The following is a 19922-nucleotide window of genomic DNA, read 5'->3' as shown; positions in this document are numbered from 1 at the left end:
GTCCCTGCCTGACTCTGGACAAAATGACATATAATTTGTCAGCCCCAAAACTTAGGAACAAATCTGCTGCTGTTCCGGTTCACCAATTTTTGACAAAGCCCTCCCAGCTGTTCTTTGTCAGTTGATGGGCATTTTCAAATAAACTTACTGGCCCGTATTCTGAAGTCGGGTTTAACTTAAACTCGGCTTTAAAGTTGTGGTTTAAGTATGGATAGCCAATTGATACATAAATCACTAAGAGTAGAGATATCAAATTCCAGCACATTTGGCTCTCAAATCATTCATAATTATCTAGGAAGTATAAATAGATGATTGTCTTCACCATTGAAGAATCAGGAAAGAGCACAGTAAATATAAGAAACGTACAACTTAAAGATTTTGACACCTTTGGCTTCCCATAATTTTAGCACAGAGTTAGACCATGGTCAAAGTTAAACCCGACTTCAGAATACGGGCCATTGTGTTCTTGAATCCATCCTGCGTTGCGAAAACTCTCTTATTAAATCTTTGTGAAACCCACCCCCCTTCCAGGTCAAATGTATTCACAAGGTTATGTCTTCTCATTATCTATTATTTCAGTGACTGACAGTTCTTTATATATTTCTTCTTTGATCTCAAAGACCTGGGACCCATTGCAGAAAGAGTTGGAATCAATCGTAACTCTAAATCATGTGCTACTTGATCTTCGACCAAACAGGGCGCATTCGGGACTTGCGATTGATTTTTTTGGCTTGCGTTTAAACGCAACTCTTTCTGCAACGGACCCCTGCATACATAAAAACTCATGAAGATCGGAGTAATGATTTCAAAGTTTATTCAGTTTTGACAACATTATTGCTTATAATACTTCAACAGAAATCACTTTAACATTTGACCAATACCATAATATACTTTCCATACCATCTGACATACATAAACACACCTGCATATCATTTCAGATAAAACTTGCCATCAAATTGAACAAACCACATCCCAACATATTATTCTCAATACATTTCAGTGACACAATGTAAGTACAGGGCCATGTCTTACAAAGAGTTGCAATTGATCCGATCAACATCACCACATGGAAATCCATCAATGTCCTGGGGGTGTTTCAGAAAGAGTTACGTATGACCTAGAGTTGCACTTTAATGCCTTGTTGCGTGCGGTATAAAAGCCATGACATTGTCAGATCATACAAAGAGGACATGCACTACTGCATATTAATAAGATAGCACGTTTCATATCGTGTACGCATCAGCATTTAAATCTTTGTGAAACACCCCGCTGGTGTAGATGCTGAATATAACATGTATATTTATAGAAGTGTGTATATCTTGCAATAGAAACGGTTGTCACTGCCACTTAGCTAGGTGGACACTTTCTCCTGAGGACGACAAGAATACACTTGTCGAAACGTCAAGTTAGGGTGGTCCTTTTTAGGACGAACTCATACCCACAAAAGAATGCATGGTGTATCGTGAAAGTGGTGAAACCTCTACTCATTTCAACTCCCTCTGAAGGTACATAATTTCCATAACATTTCCACTCGGCAGTGCATGCTTCAGGCAAAATATAATCCCTTCTGGGAAATGAAATGTTATATTCACTTCAACCAGGTAGGCAATGTATAATATTCCCATCTATATGGGAGCTGAACTTATCGTACACTCTTAAGTATAATGAGATATATTATATATTGCATCTTGTCTGCCAAAATCACACAAAATTTTTCAATAACTATATCAAAGTAAATGTACACCAGTCAGTTCACAATGGAGTGATATATTACATCTAGCTACAGACAAATCAACAAAAATACAACTTACAAGGGATATATATTGACTAGATTGAAATCTAAATTACATTCTATCCTTCGCTACCCTGTTTCTAATTCTACATCTATTACAATATGGCAGTGAATCCACAATGCTTTGCTTGCTTAGATTCCTTATCGCTTTTTCTTCATAATTTATTTCAATAAATTATCACAAGGACATATTCATTATCAAGAAAATGATTGAATATTCATGATCAACAGGATATTGAATATTCAAGATCAATATTCATGATAAGAAAATATACTGAGTAATCAAAATCAACAAGATGTTTGGATATTCACAATCAATATTCATGACAAATAAAATATTCAGTATTCATGATCAACACAATTTTGAATATTCATGTTGGCATTCATGATCATCAACATATTCAATATTCATGATGAACAAGATATAGAATATTTATTAACTGACAATATACTGGAAAACTTACAAGTACTGAATAAACATACTTTATGGTGACAATCTTGCACGACGGAAATGAGACATGGAAGAGCTTATACAGGTGTACACATATTCTAGCTGCTGTAATGATAACAAAATTAGTTTCAACAGAATGAGCATTCAACAAAATAACTACCAAACTGTTTAATGACTTTGGTTGAAACTTTGTAGTGCAAGCATGGTATTTTGTCTGGAGAAAGGTATATTTCCAAGCAATAAAAATAATACACATGCCCATATGTGCTAATCCATGTTGGCTATTTTCATCTAAATTTATATTGTAACAATTAAAAGATCTAGATCTATGATGATATTGTAATATTTGAATTGATATCAGACATTTTTATCAAAATCACTGCTCTCTGCAAATTCCTCAGTTCATTTAGAATATTTGCATGAGGGTTAATCGGCATTGATAAAGAGATATATATTTGATACAAGACATGAAATACTAAATTTGATTGATTTGGGGTAATTTTGCTAGAATGAGGACCTTTGTGACCATAAACATGTTTTTAGGAACAGCTAGAATAAAAAAAGATTAAAAAACTACAACAAAAAAGGAAACACAACATCAGCAGCTGATGTTCAGCACCAATCACCTTGTAAAAATTAAAAAAAAAGAAATATATAACAATTTCACTTCACAGTAAGATGCACAGAAAACATGCATAATTGCCTTGCTCTATACAGGCTGTAGTAGTGCCCTGTACTATGAAAGATACTATTGATTGTTTAATTAAAAGTTTACTGTTATTCTAGGGCAAACCATTTACCAAACGTTACAATCAGTCATAAATACATGTATGTGCACGCACACTAGCTAAAAGCTACTCAGACAACATGAATTGAGCAATTACATACCCGCTGGGATGTAGTCAAGCCAGGCCTCAAGGCCATATTTTGCCGGCCTTGGCTTCGACCTCGGCCCAAGTCACGTGTTCAAAGTCTTTGGGAGAACATTTTCTCCAGTGGCCTCTTGACTCCAAACTACTGGCCTCTGCTACATCCTTGTGTACTAGAATACCTGTTCGGACAATTACATATTACTATTCATCACAGTTATAATTTCATCATATGAAAGCTATAAATCACATCATCAATTTTATACAAACATTGAAAAATAATGCCAATTGTATTTAGAGTAAATAAAAGAGATGCACACAGTATCCCTTCCTTGAATTGAGTTGACAAAGTTTGGCTTTAGTACAAGATTCTTGTACTAAGGAACATGGCCTGTATTCTGAAATCTGGCTTAATTTATAAACCATGGTCTACATTTGGGCTAAAATTATGAGAAGCAAAAAGTGCCAAAAATCTGTTTACACTGTTATTGTGTAAAGCTTCTTGTGTGTACTTGGATCACTGCCCCTTAAATTGTAGGTGAACGGGCAGCAAGTAGGAGGGCACCAGCCCCCACCAGGATGTACCTAGGAATTCTGGTGGGTGATGCAAAACTGTTATCTTTAAAATTATCTCCCAGTTTGAATTTGTTAAGATCTCTTTTTTGACTTTGTTTACATTTATATTTGTTGTTGTTTGTATATATATATATAAATCCAAAAGAACTGTTGCTGCTCTAGCGCCATGAGCGTCTGTGGACGGTGTGTGCGCTCAGTAAGATATCACAATTATTATTCCCATGTTTTAATGAGAACATAACTGCGCTACCGGTAATCATCGAACGACAATATTGATGATTTGAATGCAAATCTGTGATTATTTATCATCTAATAAAGACATTGCTGTCACATATGGCTGCTTCCCACAGTTAAACCACAACCTCAGACCATGACTTAAATTATAATGGAGTTCAGATGGTAAATTGCCAATTTGTCTACTGCCAACTCGTCCAATCACCACATGGTCTACCTTCATTTAATCTAATGTCATTCCGTCCATCGACGTTTTGTCTAACAACCAAGTGGTCCAATCATCATTTCGTCCATGTCCATTTCTTCTCATAACCAGTTGGTCTAATATGCATTTCATTTTCATTCATTTTGCAGTATTAACACTTAGTCCAATTTAGACCAAATGTATGGACTAAATGGCTATTGGACCAACTGGTTATTAGACGAAATGGTGAGTGGATGAATTGGCAATTAGACCATGTGGATAGTAGACGAACTGATGGTAGACCAAATGATAGTAGACGAGTTGGCAATTGGACGAATTGGAAATAAACCGTTCAGACTAAGGGCCCATGTGACAACAACATACATTCAGATATATCCAATGTACATGTACTAAATTGCCCGGCCCGACATGCATTATTGGAAGCAAATTATCACTTGGTCTAATCATATTACCATTTGGTCTAATATCTCACAGTTCATCCATTTCACCCAGTTGGTCTGAATACCATACAAGTCACTCGCAATGTTACATATTTCTACTTTGGCTATGAGCACATTTGTCAGGAGACCAACTTGAAACAAACATCAATATCTGATTAATTAAAAGTATTGTGTAAGTCAGAACAAAACTGAACACATAATTATTGTATATGGCCCAAAAGACTATTTTCTCCCAAATAATGTGATACAATATTTATGTGGTAAGTCTTCACGCTGGGATAATCAGTAGGCATTCTTTGCTGTGATGTAACTTTTGATTTGCGTCAAGCAAGGCTCGACTGCAATAAGTGAATCCATACATGAATGAATTCATAATCCTACAAGGGTTGGGTAAAGTTCGTTGGAAAACACCTTTCCAATAATAAACAAGTCCTCAACTACTAGTATCTGGCCAGGTTCCTAACCCACAATGCATCATTCTCAGCCGTGTAGTCTTGTAATATAAACCCACTTGAATGGCAACACACCGATTCACTGACTACTCATTAGAACCATACTGCCAAGATTATGTTACCAAGTAGCTGTAAACAAATACTTTTTCTGTCGAGAACTGTTAGTTTCTCTGTAGAAATGCAACTATAGGCTAATTTATTCTCTGAACAATTAATAGTCATTTGAAAGGTACATTTTAAGACTAGCTAATGTATTTATGCATACAGTCAATAACGGACCCCAGACAATTCGCTCCCCCTTTAATAAACGAATAGTATCGACTAAGTTACTGTTATTAAGAAACACCACCCAAATTATTAGACCAAAGTTAATGGTTATGAACCCGATATTTCATGTTGCAGCTTTCTGATTATATCATCTACTCTTCTCGTAATTTCCTGGTGAAGTACTTTGGTGTACTCATGTGATATCGATGCCGCTCTCCAGATCCATGCCCTACTCGATAATCACCAAACCTTCAAGAAAAAAAAGATTAACAGTATCAAACATAATTGCCAGTTACGATGATGATCTCATAATGAGTGCAAACAGAATCCAATAAAATGACCAAGTATTTGCATGTACATGTATGAATCCAAAAATATGTGTCAATTGAATCTTGTAAAATATTCTGCTAATTGCTGAGAAATTAGAAGTATGACCATGGCATTCTAGTTTAGGGGTAGGGTCTTTATCCAAGTTATAATAATACACTGTTCGGTAAAATTGCCTTTTCGTCTATTGCCAACTTGTCCACTCATCACATTGTCTAGCTTCATTTTATTAGTCTAATGCCATTTCGTCCATCGACAGTGTGTCTAACAACCATTTTGGTCCAATAACCATTTGGTCCAATAATCACTTTGTCTAATCGCCAATCTGTCTATGACCATTTTGTCTTATAACCAGTTGGTCTAATACCCATTTTATTTCAATAATTTTGCCCAACTAAACACGTAGTCCAATTAGACCAAATGGTACATGTATATGGACTAAATGGCTATTGGAGCAAATGGTTATTAGACGAAGTGGTGAGTGGACAAAACTGCAATTAGACCATGTGGATAGTGGACGAACTGATGGTAGAACAATTGATAGTAGACAAGTTGGTAATAAAATGAATCGGCATTAGACCAAGTGACAATAAACCCACCGTTCCACATGTTTTTCTGTGTTGGTGAGCGTGAGAGATTTCATGATTTCAAAAAGTTAGATTTATGTACATGTAACAGATTTGAATCTATGATGATATTATGACAATTAACATTGGCCTTACAAGACTTTCTCATCACTTAAATACTAACTGAAAAGGTCACTTACTTATCTGTAAATCTGACGCTTTCATCAATCCTATTCTTGTCTGTGACGATTTCATCATTGTCTTCAAATTTTCTATTCTTGGGGATCTCAAATTTGGCCATCTGGTACTCAAACTTAGCCATCTGGATCTCAGTATCGCTAAGTCCTCCGTGAGTTACCCGGGCATATCCTAACCTGAAAACAGAAAAACAATCATGACATTCTGCATTATACAACTCATACAAAGATTCAGCTCATTTGATTGGTTGAAAGCCATTCAATATGTGATCCATTTTGTGCTGCATGCTAATTACAATACTGAAAATCACTGAGAAATGCATTCTTATCTGAATCAATAGTTATAAAGAAATTCATCAATAGGTATTAAAAATAAAATTACAATATACACCACTTACCTTCTTAATCCTTTATACATGATGTATTCACAGAATCTGTGGATATCAGTTGGATCTATATCCTGATGGGGGATACAAAGAGAGAGAGAGAGACAAAAAAATTGATTATCAGCATCTAAAATAGAGATTTCAAGCAGTTCATTTCACCACCATCATCATCATCATCATTATCATCATGATCATGATCGTCATCATCACCATCACCATAATCATCATCATCGTCAAAATCATTAAAATCATCATCGTCGTCAATATCATTAAAATCATCATCGTCGTCAATATCATTATAATCATCATCATCATCATCATCATCATCATCATCATCGTCGTCATCATCACATTCTGCTATAATACAGTATATTGCTTATCACACATGTATCATTACACCAGTCATTTGATTCTGGCTTGCCCACATACAGTGTGCAAACAATCTCCACTCCCTGGGGAGTATTCTGGCAATGAGCAGTCATGACACTCTTAATGCAAAGCCAATGACATCAAAATTCACATTGTAATGGGTACCCATTCACACCAAGGTGAAAGTGGTCAATGTGCATTGATGCCTTGCTAACGGACGCTAGTGCCTCATTGGGATTCAAACACATAACCCTCTGATTACAAGGTGAGAGTAAAAAACACAACACCGCATCATTTTCATCACCAAACCCACCAACAGAGCAAATGACTTGAACCACCCTTAAATCAGATACATTCACTTTTTGTTTTATATATGAAATATTTTATTACCTTTAACTTCCCAAAAGTTGTCAATTTTTTATAATCTCTGCTTCCTGGTTGCGATGTGACGTATCCCATAAAAACAACTGGATTTTTGCTGAAGAAGAAAATAAAACAAATTTATATTTAAACAGTGGGTGAATGAAGAAAAAATATCACAAGAAGATAAAATTGTCAGGTATAACAGACTCTAAAATAGTGGGTAAATAAAAAACAAACATCACAACAAGATAAAAATTTCAGGTATAAGAGAACCAGGAAAGTTATCATAATAAAGAATACATTCCACAATCAGATTACATCCATGCTATATTTAGGTAACCGAAAAAGGATTTCTAATTTCCAGAAAAATAGTAGTAATAATAACAATAATAATAATTAAAAAGATCCATTAGGAAGCACATAAAGATGTTATACAGTATATGCACTTTACAAGAACTGATTGTAAATGGTCCGTATTCTCGAAAGAGGTTTCAATTGTACCATGGTGCAAAATCATGGACTATGCAGATTTTGATACATAATTACACTTATTTCATTGCGCACACTAAGACAAATCCAAGTAAATGCGCGTATTTGGCAAAGGGCGCAAAAAAGGAAGCGGGATAATACAAGGATCTGCATGGTCCTTGGTTTTATATCATGGTACCATTGAAACCTCATTTGAGAATACAGGCCTTCATTATCGTTGTTATTGTTGTCATCGTTGTTGTTGCTGATGTTGTTATAATCATTATTATCATCATCATCATCATCATCATTCTACTTCTTCTTGTTATTCTTCTTCTTCTTCTTATTATTAGTAGTAGTATTACCTTCTTCTTGTAATATTAGCCAGAAATTCTGCTTGCAACTTTCGATCCTCGTCATCTCTGTCATTTCCCATGTGAGTGACGACAAAATCCACTAAGTTACCCGTCATATTGATTGTAGCGCTGATAGCTGGTGATAACTCGCCCCTCGGTGATGGAAGAAGATGGTGCTCCGAGTTTAGGATGGGGTAGCGGGATAGAAGTAAATTCCTGAAAAGTAGAGATATTAATAATGATGAAAATAGGCATTTACAAAGTGCCATCTATCTACAAATAATCTATTCTGAGGCGCACTATTATTATAACCTCAGCTTAAGCTCGAGCTGCCTTCCAGGGCTCAGTGCATTCATTGAATCATTCCTACCAGGAACCCATTCACCTCAGCTGGGTTGAGTGCAGTACAATATAGGTAAATTTCTTGCTGAAGGAAAATGCCATGGCTGGGATTCAAACCCACGAACCTCTGATTGAAAGACTCGTCATAACCACTAGACCATGAAAAGCAGAGACATTGATGCAATTACATGATAAACACAGATTAATTATGACAATAATGGCAAGTAGTTGGTAAAATGGGTGGTAAGGTGGACGTTTTATGGGAGTATTTCTATCATTTTTTTCTTCTAACGACTACTCCCGAGTCACAGGGCCCCTGGAGAAAACCTTCTCCCATGGACTTTGCACACATGACCCCGAGGCAAATGTGGCCTCCAAGCCAGCCTCGACAACATCCCTGCTAAATGATATTGTTGTGGTTGTTTTACCTCATATTGGTTACAATAATGGCATAAGTAGCAGAAGTGCAAGTCTTTTCTGAAACAGATTCCTGGATCCAGTTGGAGAAAGATTTGCAATCAAATGCAACTCTCAAAATCATACCCAAACTTGCTTTCAACCCATTGAATTTGCGCAATCGGTCTTGTGCTTGATTTTTTTTAGAGTTAAATTTAATGTAACCCTTGATGGAATATGCTTCCACTATCAGAAAACAAATGAAGAAAGAGATAACTTACCCCCATGTGTGGAGCTTGGTGGAAGGCCCAAAGTCATCTTGCATGCGTAGCCTTTCTCCCAGCCACATACTGATATCATTATGACCCAAGAACGGCTTTGAAGCATCACACTCTAGGAGTGTTATAACATCAGCCCCTGCAACAATAAGAACAATGAGATAGATTCATTAGACTAAAATAACTATTTTTTCAGTGGAGCACACAACCTTAGAATGACCTGGGGGCGTAGCAGGCCTTTCAGTGCTTCCACAAATGGGAACCCCCCTCCCCCTGCCAGACGGACTCCAAAACTATTAAAGGAACTCCTTAAATTGAATTTGAAAGTTTATTGCCAACATGAAGGAAAAGTAAGTTACTCAATGCTGCAATTTAATCATGGCACAAATAAAAATCTGAAATACTGGGAGAGGGGGATTCCATTTCTGTTAGAACCAAAGATATAGCACTGTTTAGACCCACCTGAATCTTCCAGCATCTGAGCAGCCCTTTCATAGCTTGGCCATCCATTGTTATCATACATAAAGTGTGCTGTCCAGATAAGACTGGTGAACTGTTGGGGGTTCTCTTTTGCTACACTCGATCTGGAGGCGTGGGCTGGAAGACGGAATGCGTATCCAGCAGTACCTACGATGGCAACCAGGATGATCACTGCAAAAATAATTACGGAAAATCATAAAGATTTAATCCCAATTAGGCGCGCCCAGGTATGCTGTCTGAAGTTAACTGCATGCCAAACCAAAGTTGCGCACAATTGTGATTTTGTGTAGAATTTAAAACAAATTTTGTTTAAAGCAAAAATTCAATTCAATTCAATTCATTTATTTTCTCTTTCAATCTTTTTACATTTACAATGATAGTTCAATATACATATTTACAAAATATAACATTTAAATCATTTTTATAATACAACAATACCGTGAAATCGAAAGAGAAGGAGACCAACTAAAAAGCAGAGCTTGTAGGGTGAAGGCCCCCTTTTATAAGTACATTTTATGAATCAAAATAAAATTAATTAATTTTATACTTCTAATCAGAATTACTTAAATGCATTATCGTCATCAATCATCAATATCATCATCATCATTATATCTGATAAATACATGTGTGCCAAAATTACACATCATTATCTTCCTTACTATCATCACTATCATCAATCATTATCATCATGAATATCATCATTACCATCATCATCATCGTCATCATCATTAATATCATCATCATCAATATCATCATTACCATCATCAATGTCATCATTACCATCATCATCATCGCCACTGTTACTATTATAAGATCACGGCCCCCTCTTACAAAGAGATGCAATTAATCTGATCAACCATAACTATGCAAAGCCAGCAACACGAACACCTAAAATGCAGGTTTGCTCGAAATATTTTCTACATATGTTTTGAATTAATAAATTCATTGATTGTTTGAAAATTCAGTGTGCTCCTCTTGGTTTACAAAAGACATGTACATTTTCCAAGAAAAAAATTATGACATCAATGGATTTCAATACAGTTTGAGGATGATTGAATCAATCGCCACTCTTTGTATGATGGGGCCCCTGATGTATACATGTGTGCCAAGGTTACATAAAATTCTTAAACTTACAAATCTTGGCATCCGCAAAAGCCTGGTGAGATCCGGTTCCATCTAGATTGGAGAATCCTATATGAGTGCAATCCTTGTCATCGGTGTTCCTCGGTGATCCCTTGGTCAAGGCTCGACCTATCGTAAACACACAGAACACCAATAGGATTGCACTCTGCTCCCTGCAACAACAACAAAAAATAATGATAGCTGGATTCATATAGCGATATTTCCAGAGGATACGAAATGCAACTATTATTTAGCACTCAGGGTTTAGCCTGAGCTGTTGATTCCTGACCACAGTGCATATTGCCAAGTAATCATTTACCTCACCTGGGTCAAGCAAGTGCAGCACAATATCAATAAATTTCTTGCTGAAGGATAGTGGTGCTGGGGTAGGGTTTGAACCCTGGACCATCTGATTAAAGGGATGGTCCGGGCTGAAAATATTTATATCTCAATAAATAGAGTAAAATTCACAGAGCGCAATGCTGAAAATTTCATCAAAATCGGATAACAAATAACGAAGTTATTGAATTTTAAAGTTTATCAACATATTGTGAAAACAGTCATATGCACATCGTCATGAATATTCATTAGGTGGGCTGATGATGTCACATCCCCACTTTCCTTTTTCTTATGTTATTACATGAAATCATAATTCTTTCATTTTTTCATACATGTGTAGATGGTGTGTCTCCATTATGATGAAATAAATTGTGGCAATAAAAAAATAATGCACTTAATCAGTTGTCAATCCAATTTTTAGTTCTTGGTAGAAAATTTTGAATAAACCTAATGTCATATAATAAAATACAAAAGAACAAGTGGGGATATGACATCATCAGCCCACCTAATGAATATTCATAAAGGCATGCCTTGAACTGTTTCACCGGAATAATGCAAATTTTCAAAATTCAATAACTTTGTTTATTTGTTATCCGATTTTGATGAAATTTTCAGCATTTTGCTTTGTGGATTTTACTTTATTTATTTAGATATAAGTGTTTTCGCCCCGGACCATCCCTTTAAGAGACGGGAGCCCGAACCACTCCAAATATACCTGGGCAATTCTATAGAACATTCAACCTTCTTGTATGTCCTACTCGAAATTCTCTCTAGTTTTTTACACTACATGAAATACACCAGCCAATTATAAAATAATTTGAAGAGCATTACAACTTTCATATGACCTAGAAATAGCAAAGGAAATACATGAGGGCAACGGGCGATTTCTTTGTAATGACAAAACAAATCGCCCCTAAAATTCCCCCAAAATGCGGCAACCATTCTTTGTCCTACGCACTGTCACAAACAATATTCAAGATTATTTAGAAAATCAATATTCTAACTATGGCAGAATAATGATACTTGCTTTTACTGGATAGTTGTAACCCTAAGAAATAGCCCATAAAATGAAATAAATAGCCCCCATATTCTGCAATCTCCCCTATGTGGGGGAAAAAAGGTAGACCCTGAAAACTAAAAATGATTTCCTACCCTGACTAGAAAACAGAGACAAATAATTTCAGAAAGTGCTCAAATGTAGGGGATGGGACGCATACACGACATGATTGCCAAACATCAATTTCAATGCCATCACTCCATTATACTTCACAGTTACCATAATTTCATTAATACAACCAGTTTTTCATCCCCTTTTCATGTATGGCAGGGAAAACTTACATGGGGGCACAAGGTAAATTTTCCCCCAAAATGCTTTAAAGAGCCCTGGAAAAAAAAAGTGCCACGGAAAATAATTATTCACTGCGATGTTATAGCTTATTCAATATTGCAGATCAAGGCAGCTACATGTAGTTGTGAAGAGTAGCACCCCTAAAATAAAAAAAAAAAGATTTTTTTTTCTTCCTAATATACAGCATTACAATAATTCAGGAATATCGACCTGGTGAGATATCCATAGGGCACAAAGTTGTAGGCCACGGTCCACACCGAGAAGAGCATCTCAAACAGATAGGTTGCCATGACAAGAAGCAGTGTCTTGACCGGAGGGCAGCTGGTCAAGCGGTCACTCATCTCTGGCCACGCGGCCATGATGAAGAGACTGAAGATGAGACCAAGGGCAAAGGAGAAGAAGCCTGAGGAAAAAAAAATGGGGAAAATAAATGAAACTGGACATAAGATCAAATAATACAGTGTGTCTTAGAAGAAATTGAGAATTATCAGTGATTTATCACAACTTCATCAAATTTACAATATGCAAATTACCTATAATTGTACATCTTACAATCTCCTCTTTCACCTGGTATAACTCGGAAAAAACCTCATTCTTGCATGAGTGAGTAAAAATAATTTGAAAAAAGGATACCAGAAAGTCACTTGTCAGAGGGTATTTGAATTTCAAAAAGAAATTTGCATGTCTAAAATGTTAAAAATCTGCTCTTTAATTTGATACCTCAAACACAAAGAATGGTAAAGAAATAACAAAATTTTGTTTATCTAAAATAATGCTAGAATTTCAATGATTTTATAAAATGAAGACTTTTCGAGGCTGGCTGTCAGGACTTGCTCAAAACTCCCGTTTTGTTGACATGCATTATTAAAGTCTTTTGTTAACCGTGCGATAGCTATGTTAGAATCCTTGAAAACGCATTAGTTTAATGAAATTATGGAAATACCTCAAAATCATTTTTTTACCTGAAAGAAAGTATAGTCCAATCGCTGCATGTCCCCCAATAAACCAAACCCATAAGAAGTTTGTGACAAGGTCCAGCTTGGTCGACAGCAGAACACCGGTGACGATTTCAAGAAATACTGCAGCACTGAAAAAACAAGAAGAAAAAGAAAGTTTATTGAAGAAAATAAACTTGATAAAAAAAAACAAGTTTAGTATTCTTTATTAGATGGTGATGGTTTTAGATAGTCATGTAGTTGTTCAAATGAAAAGTTTATTGAAGAGAATCAACTTGATTTGAAAAACCATGTTAATATTCTTGGAGAGGGTGATGATTTTCGATGAATAGTTGTTCAAACAAAAGGTTTGTTTTCAGGGATGGAATCGAGGTGGGTACTTCTGAGTCACAAAGCTGCTGGAGAAAACCTTCTCCAATGGACTTTGAACGTGTGACTCGGGCAGAGGCCAGCCTCGACTACATCCCTGCCTGTTTATCTATCAATGTGTACAGAGGCAGATCAAAAGGCTATTAGGCAGACCTGCCAACCTTCTACGACCCAAAAAAGTACATTTTGACAAACAATAGTATTTTTAAAAATTTGTCTCCACGTAACAATCGCCTGCCCGTTGTAGTCAGATCGGTGAAAAACATGTGAAATGACTCTACTTGAAAACCTGATAATTCACCCTTTTAAACATGTGCTCGTTGGCAAGAATTTACTTGTTCTTTTCATGCAACAAGTTACTGGCCCGACAGTGATTTTTACTGGTCTGAGACTGTCGGACTGGCGCTAGTGTCACGAGCTGTGTATACATGTAATACATACTCCATGATCAGAAATTAAAAAAAAAGTAACAAATCATACAAAAAAAGTATTGGTGTATTTATAGCAAAAAAGAGGACCAAATACTCTAAAAAGGGAACGATTGGCATGTCTGTATTAGGATATCAGTGGAGTTCAAACTAGCTTCATACATGCAGGTTAAAGGAATGTAGCATCTGGTCAGACTACGGTAATTTCATTTTTGATTTCCTCCTTTTTATCCTTGGTACTTACTGTAATACAGTAGGAACACAGGGCCATATTTAGTGTACCTTAGGCCATGGTCTAACTCTGTGATGCAATTATAGAAAACCGAACAAGTCAAAATTTTGTTTACAGTAAATTTTTGACAAAAGATATAAATTTTTTTTCTTGTTTTCTCTGCTCTTATTAAAACTAACTTTACATTGGGGAAACTTCTCCTTTCACTTTGTTACCATGTAAAGTGGAGCATCGTGGCCCAGTGGATTAGTCTCCGGACTTTGAAACAGAGGGTCGTGGGTTCAAATCCCAGCCATGGTGTAATTTCCTTCAGCAAGGAATTCATCCACAGTGTGCTGCACTCGACCCAGGTGAGGTAAATGGGTACCGGCAGGAAGAAATTCCTCAAAAAGCTGTGTGCACCTGAATAGGTAGCCTAGCTTAGCCGGGTAATAATAATAGCAGGGCCCGCTGTGAGAACAGTTTTCGGAACTGAAGTGGCTACCCTGGGTAATTATAACGTTATTATTATTATCATTATTATTATAAGTAGCCCCTGATGGCCCCATTGCCATTCAAGTTTTAGGCAGCAATTCCCACAATGCTTTGCAACTGAAAAAAGTCAAACTCCTAAACCGTATACACATTCATTTCATTGAATTGGTGATATGTTTAGCAATAGTTTGAAAACACATTTAAAGGGGAAGTTCACCCTGAAGAAAACTTTGTTGTAAAAATAGCAGAAAAATAATAAAAAATATTGGTGAAGGATTGAGGAAAATCCGTTAAAGAGTAAGAAAGTTATTAGAGTTCAAAGTTTAGGATTTGTGACGTCATAAATGAGCAGCTGCCCCATGTGTTATGTAATATAAAATGCATGAATTTCAAATTTTGTATGGTTCCTGATGACTTAATTTAGTTTTCTATTCATGATCGGGTGTGAAATGATTTGTCCATTAATATACAAAAGGTACAGTGAAAACCATTTTCAATTTTCTGAGAAAATGACATTTCATTGATTTTTTACCATTCGCTATGTAGGAATGCTGCTCGCATATGACGTCATAAATCAAATAATTGAAATTCTAATAACTTTTTAATTATTCGATGAATTTTTCTCAAACCTTCGGCAATATTTTTTATTATTTTTTCTGCTATTTTTACAATAAACTTTTTGTCAGGGTGAACTTCCCCTTTAACATTTTGTAAACAATGAGGAACCCAGTACTCTCCATTCCATCATCACGCATTTTGTAAAAAAAGTTTAGAGACATGCAATTTTGCCTGCTGTATTTTGTGCTACACAAAAAAGTTTCATTATCATTATTATTATTTGGTGATCTCTTACCTTGCTGGGAATGGGTGCGGCCCCGGCATGGGATACCCAGTAACCGACCATCGGCTGACCACCGACACCTCCCCATAGATCCAATGCGTTACGAACAGAAGACTCCCAAAGCCAATACCGATACTCTTCCAATAACCCGATATCGAAGCATTGGGCTTGGGCTCCGGACTCTTTGGCTCGGCTGAAAAGAATATATTCAATGAAGGTAAAGTGCCACTAGGTCTACTCCCACTTTTTCTACTCTGCGTTTGGTCTCATCCCACATGGTCTAATCCTAGTTCGTCTACAAACGAGCTCATCTGGGGAGCGTTTCATGAAAGGACTTGCCAGACTTTTTATCTGACAAGTCCCATTTTATCTGACAGTTACCATAGTAACAGTGCTTCTTGGCCTATCAAAATCAAGGAAAGCTATCAGCTCTGACGACTTGTGGGACAAAACTGTTGATGAAACGCTCAGCAGATGATCGTTTGGTCTAACTGCCATGACATTAAGCCAATTTAACAATTTGTCCAATTCCAATTATGTTATATTTCAACTACATGTAATATCCACTTGGTCTGAAACCACTTAGTCTACACGATTAGATGAACTGGTATGTTCAAACCTAAATTTTCATTTGACAAAGTGCAAAAAAATAGATAGACGATGTGGAAATATGACCAACCGAGCATGACACTAAATGACGGTCATACCAAATTAGTTGGACCAAATGGTAATTACTGTAGACCATATTGATAGCAGACCAAGTGGATTTAGCCATGATGTGATTGTTGTTATATTACCAGAGAATAAGATTATTAGCTTGTAAAACAAATTAATGAAAACCTAAATGAACACAATTACCATACTACAAAATGCTTATAAATTTGGATCAAGGTGTTGTAAAGTCACAAAAAGGTGTATTTTTGTTCTAAAACATTGCTACCGGGAAAACCAACAATTGTAACAGGTGCTGGTAATATTTTTTCCCACTATGGGTGCCGAAAGCAGAGAATGTAAAAATGGGGATATCATTTTTCTAAAAGAGAAAAGCAACAGCAAAGTTCAAAAGGTTAAGAATATCCGTCAACTTATGAAACTTCTTCTAGGGTCAGGAACTTCAAGGTAAACAAAACTCATGAACTTTTCAAACTCCCTTAATATACGCTTTGTAGTTTGTACGAGTTTTATGAACATCTATTAGTATATATCCTTACCAGTGAAGTATCGTTCCAGCACAGCGATGGCGCCGATGGTGAGGACGAAGGTATTACTGGTATTATCGCTCCAAGTTGGGTTGATTGAGACGTACCAGATACGGGATGCCAACATCGCTAGGAACCCAACCATGGATCCCCAGAAAGACACCACTCTGCAGTCAATAGAAAGACACAATGATAGGGAATCATCTTACTGGAAAGTGTTTCATGAAAGGACTTGTCTGACGTTTTATCCGACAAATTTTGATTTCTCTGACAGTTATCATGTAGCAACAATGCTTCTTAGCCTAACATAATTAAGGAAAGCTGTTGATGAAACGCTCCCCAGGTGACACATCGCAAAGCTACATTTTTTTTTATTTGTAATGCTAAACAAAAAGTCTTTTTGTACGGAAGATGTTGATCATTGCGGAACTTGAAAGAGAGAATAAACTTTATCTGTGGTCACACGAAGAAGTTGCCTGATGAAGACTAGCAGCTGGCAGTCAAAACATTACAACTCTCTCGTTTGCTCCTTCATGTGACAACGGATTAAATTTATTAAAAAAAAAAAAAAATCTTGTTTGGCATATTTATCTATTTATATTTTTTATCACATTAAAACAATAAAAAAAAAAATAATGATAATTCACGACCATCCTTATCCACCACAACAATTAACTTGAAGGTAACATTATGGAAACACTCGGTTATCTGTTAGCAAGTATCTGTAGATCTATTAAAAAAAGAGGAAATTTAAATAATAATAATAATAATAGTAGTACAGTTCTTTAAATAATACGCACAACACCTTCAGGTCTCTATGCGTGAGGAAAGCGAGAAATGTGGTTAGAATTGTAAATTTAAAAATTAGACATCAAATAATTATACATAACATCAAAGAATATGGATTGAATGTACATGTGACTAAGTTAAACATTCTGAAAGAAATGGGTTTTTAATTGTACTTTGAACTTCTCAAGCTGGGTAACATTTCTATATTAACCAGCCTAGTTCTCACAGACTAAAGAATTCTTTACCAATGAATGTTGCTAACCTTTGTTGAGATGTTTTATGCCACCAGGTTGCACACCACAGGAGCACGAGTGCAAAGTTACCGGCTGTTAGTACAACAAGGCGTGTCAACGTTGTGGGTGCCTGGAAGGATGCCACGCTACCCACCATGATCGCCCGGAGCAAGAACAGTCCCGTCCTGGTCTGCAGGGCTGTGAATATGGCAGGAATGGCGCAGAGGATTGGTGCGAACCAGACGACGGCGAGAGCTTCATACCCCGAGATTTCAAGCATGTTGAGGGGGTAGAACCATACCATCGGTGCAAAGCCATGGAGAACGCTCCAGAAGATGAAACCTGTAAAACAAGATAACATACAAATATCAAAACATACTAGTTGCAGGTTTAAACAAATCCAAGGCAAAAAAAAAGGGCCGTGGATGCTATTCATCCATTCACTTGTCAAGGGCAGACACCAGTCGAGTGCGCTAATTAATGTAAACAAATTGGTTTCATAACAAGAATGTAAGATAGCAAGTCATAATGAACTGTGGGAATCGACTCAATCGAGGTCACAGAATCTATTTTTAACTAAGCATTCTCAATCCCTGTTAAAAAACTTTCTTCAGAAACAATGACAATCTTGATTTCTCAAGACATGATTTGTCTTGGTGTAAGGACATCCTTGTTTTCTAGGCCAATCCTCATTTTCAGACCAGCTCCCTTACATTTTTAGTCAAAACAGTAAATGCGAGGCCCTCTACATCTACTCTTTAAGAATAATAACAGTCTACAGCACGAATGGGAAATACATGTATGAAAAACGCCTATTAAACTTGCGAATAACTGCTGATCCTCGAACGCGGCCTTGGCACCGGGGAAGGGAGAGGAAGCTTGGGTTGGAGTGATTGGGCTTAACTAAGACTAGTTCACTCCTTCACCAAAGAAGTGAACTAAGCCAAAGCCATCCCTAAAGTGAAGACTTCAGTTCAGGCCCCACCCCCTAATAACTTGTTTTTAAGTTACTTGTAGAAAAGACCAGGAATTAGACATGGCAGAACTTGAAAAAAGACTGAGGTTGCACCATTGCCAAAGCACCCTAAGGATTTTTCTAGGGGTGCTGTGTATACTAAAATGTAACACTAAAGATCTGACCCTAATCTTTTTTGTTTTCGAGCATTACACCCCCCCCTTTTTATTTGGCTTGTCCAATTTTTTCCAACCAAGGCAAAGTCACAGTACCATCGATTTATTAAATGAAAACCTTTTCTTAATTTTTTTTTCTTGTCTTATTTATTGGACCAAAATGTTCTTCATCTGGTTTTGACTTTTGAGTAATAACATTTTGTTCGCTCCTCAATTTTTCCCCCTATATGTTCACAAAGACTCTAATATATTTTAAAAAGATGGGACACTTAACCAATTACATGTAGGCCTATGTGTAACACTGTGTAAATCTGTAAGTTTCCGAGAATTCTTTAAATCCATTTGTACAAGTGATTTCTTTTACTACATGTAGTATAAAAGACTAAAGAAATCATCAATAGAGGCGCTGGTCCAAAAATTGAAATTGTCCCAGAAAACAAGGATATCCTAGAAAACCAAGACATATCATGTCTTGGACTCTTGATAAATTGAGATTGGCCTGGTTTATAGGGACAGTTTTTGTTCAATTACCCATGCGGGACATAGACGGCAATTACGGGGATCGAGTGCTAAAAATAGATTCAGTGACAGTGACCTAAATTTCCCCCAGTTCATCAACTATTTATCATGACTTGCCGTCTTCCAAT

At 36.5% G+C, this 19922-nt stretch overlaps 1 protein-coding gene across 1 annotated transcript; it reads right to left on the bottom strand.

The window, feature by feature from the left end:
- Nucleotides 1-797: 797 nt before the first annotated feature.
- LOC129262006 (PGAP2-interacting protein-like) lies at nt 798-18484 on the bottom strand. Its single transcript, XM_054900030.2, has 13 exons — nt 18174-18484; nt 17135-17289; nt 15936-16116; nt 13586-13710; nt 12834-13026; nt 10949-11109; nt 9797-9985; nt 9338-9473; nt 8328-8534; nt 7522-7609; nt 6775-6836; nt 6380-6553; nt 798-5535 (listed from the first exon to the last, which is right to left on the bottom strand). The coding sequence occupies exons 1-13, from the start codon at nt 18446-18448 to the stop codon at nt 5439-5441; spliced, it is 2043 nt and encodes a 680-aa protein (XP_054756005.2). The 5' UTR covers nt 18449-18484; the 3' UTR covers nt 798-5438.
- Between the last annotated feature and the right edge of the window lie 1438 nt (nt 18485-19922).

The sequence above is a fragment of the Lytechinus pictus genome, chromosome 5, assembly GCF_037042905.1.
Source record: "Lytechinus pictus isolate F3 Inbred chromosome 5, Lp3.0, whole genome shotgun sequence".
Lineage (NCBI taxonomy): Eukaryota > Metazoa > Echinodermata > Echinoidea > Temnopleuroida > Toxopneustidae > Lytechinus > Lytechinus pictus.
This window is presented reverse-complemented; position numbering and strand designations above follow the sequence as displayed.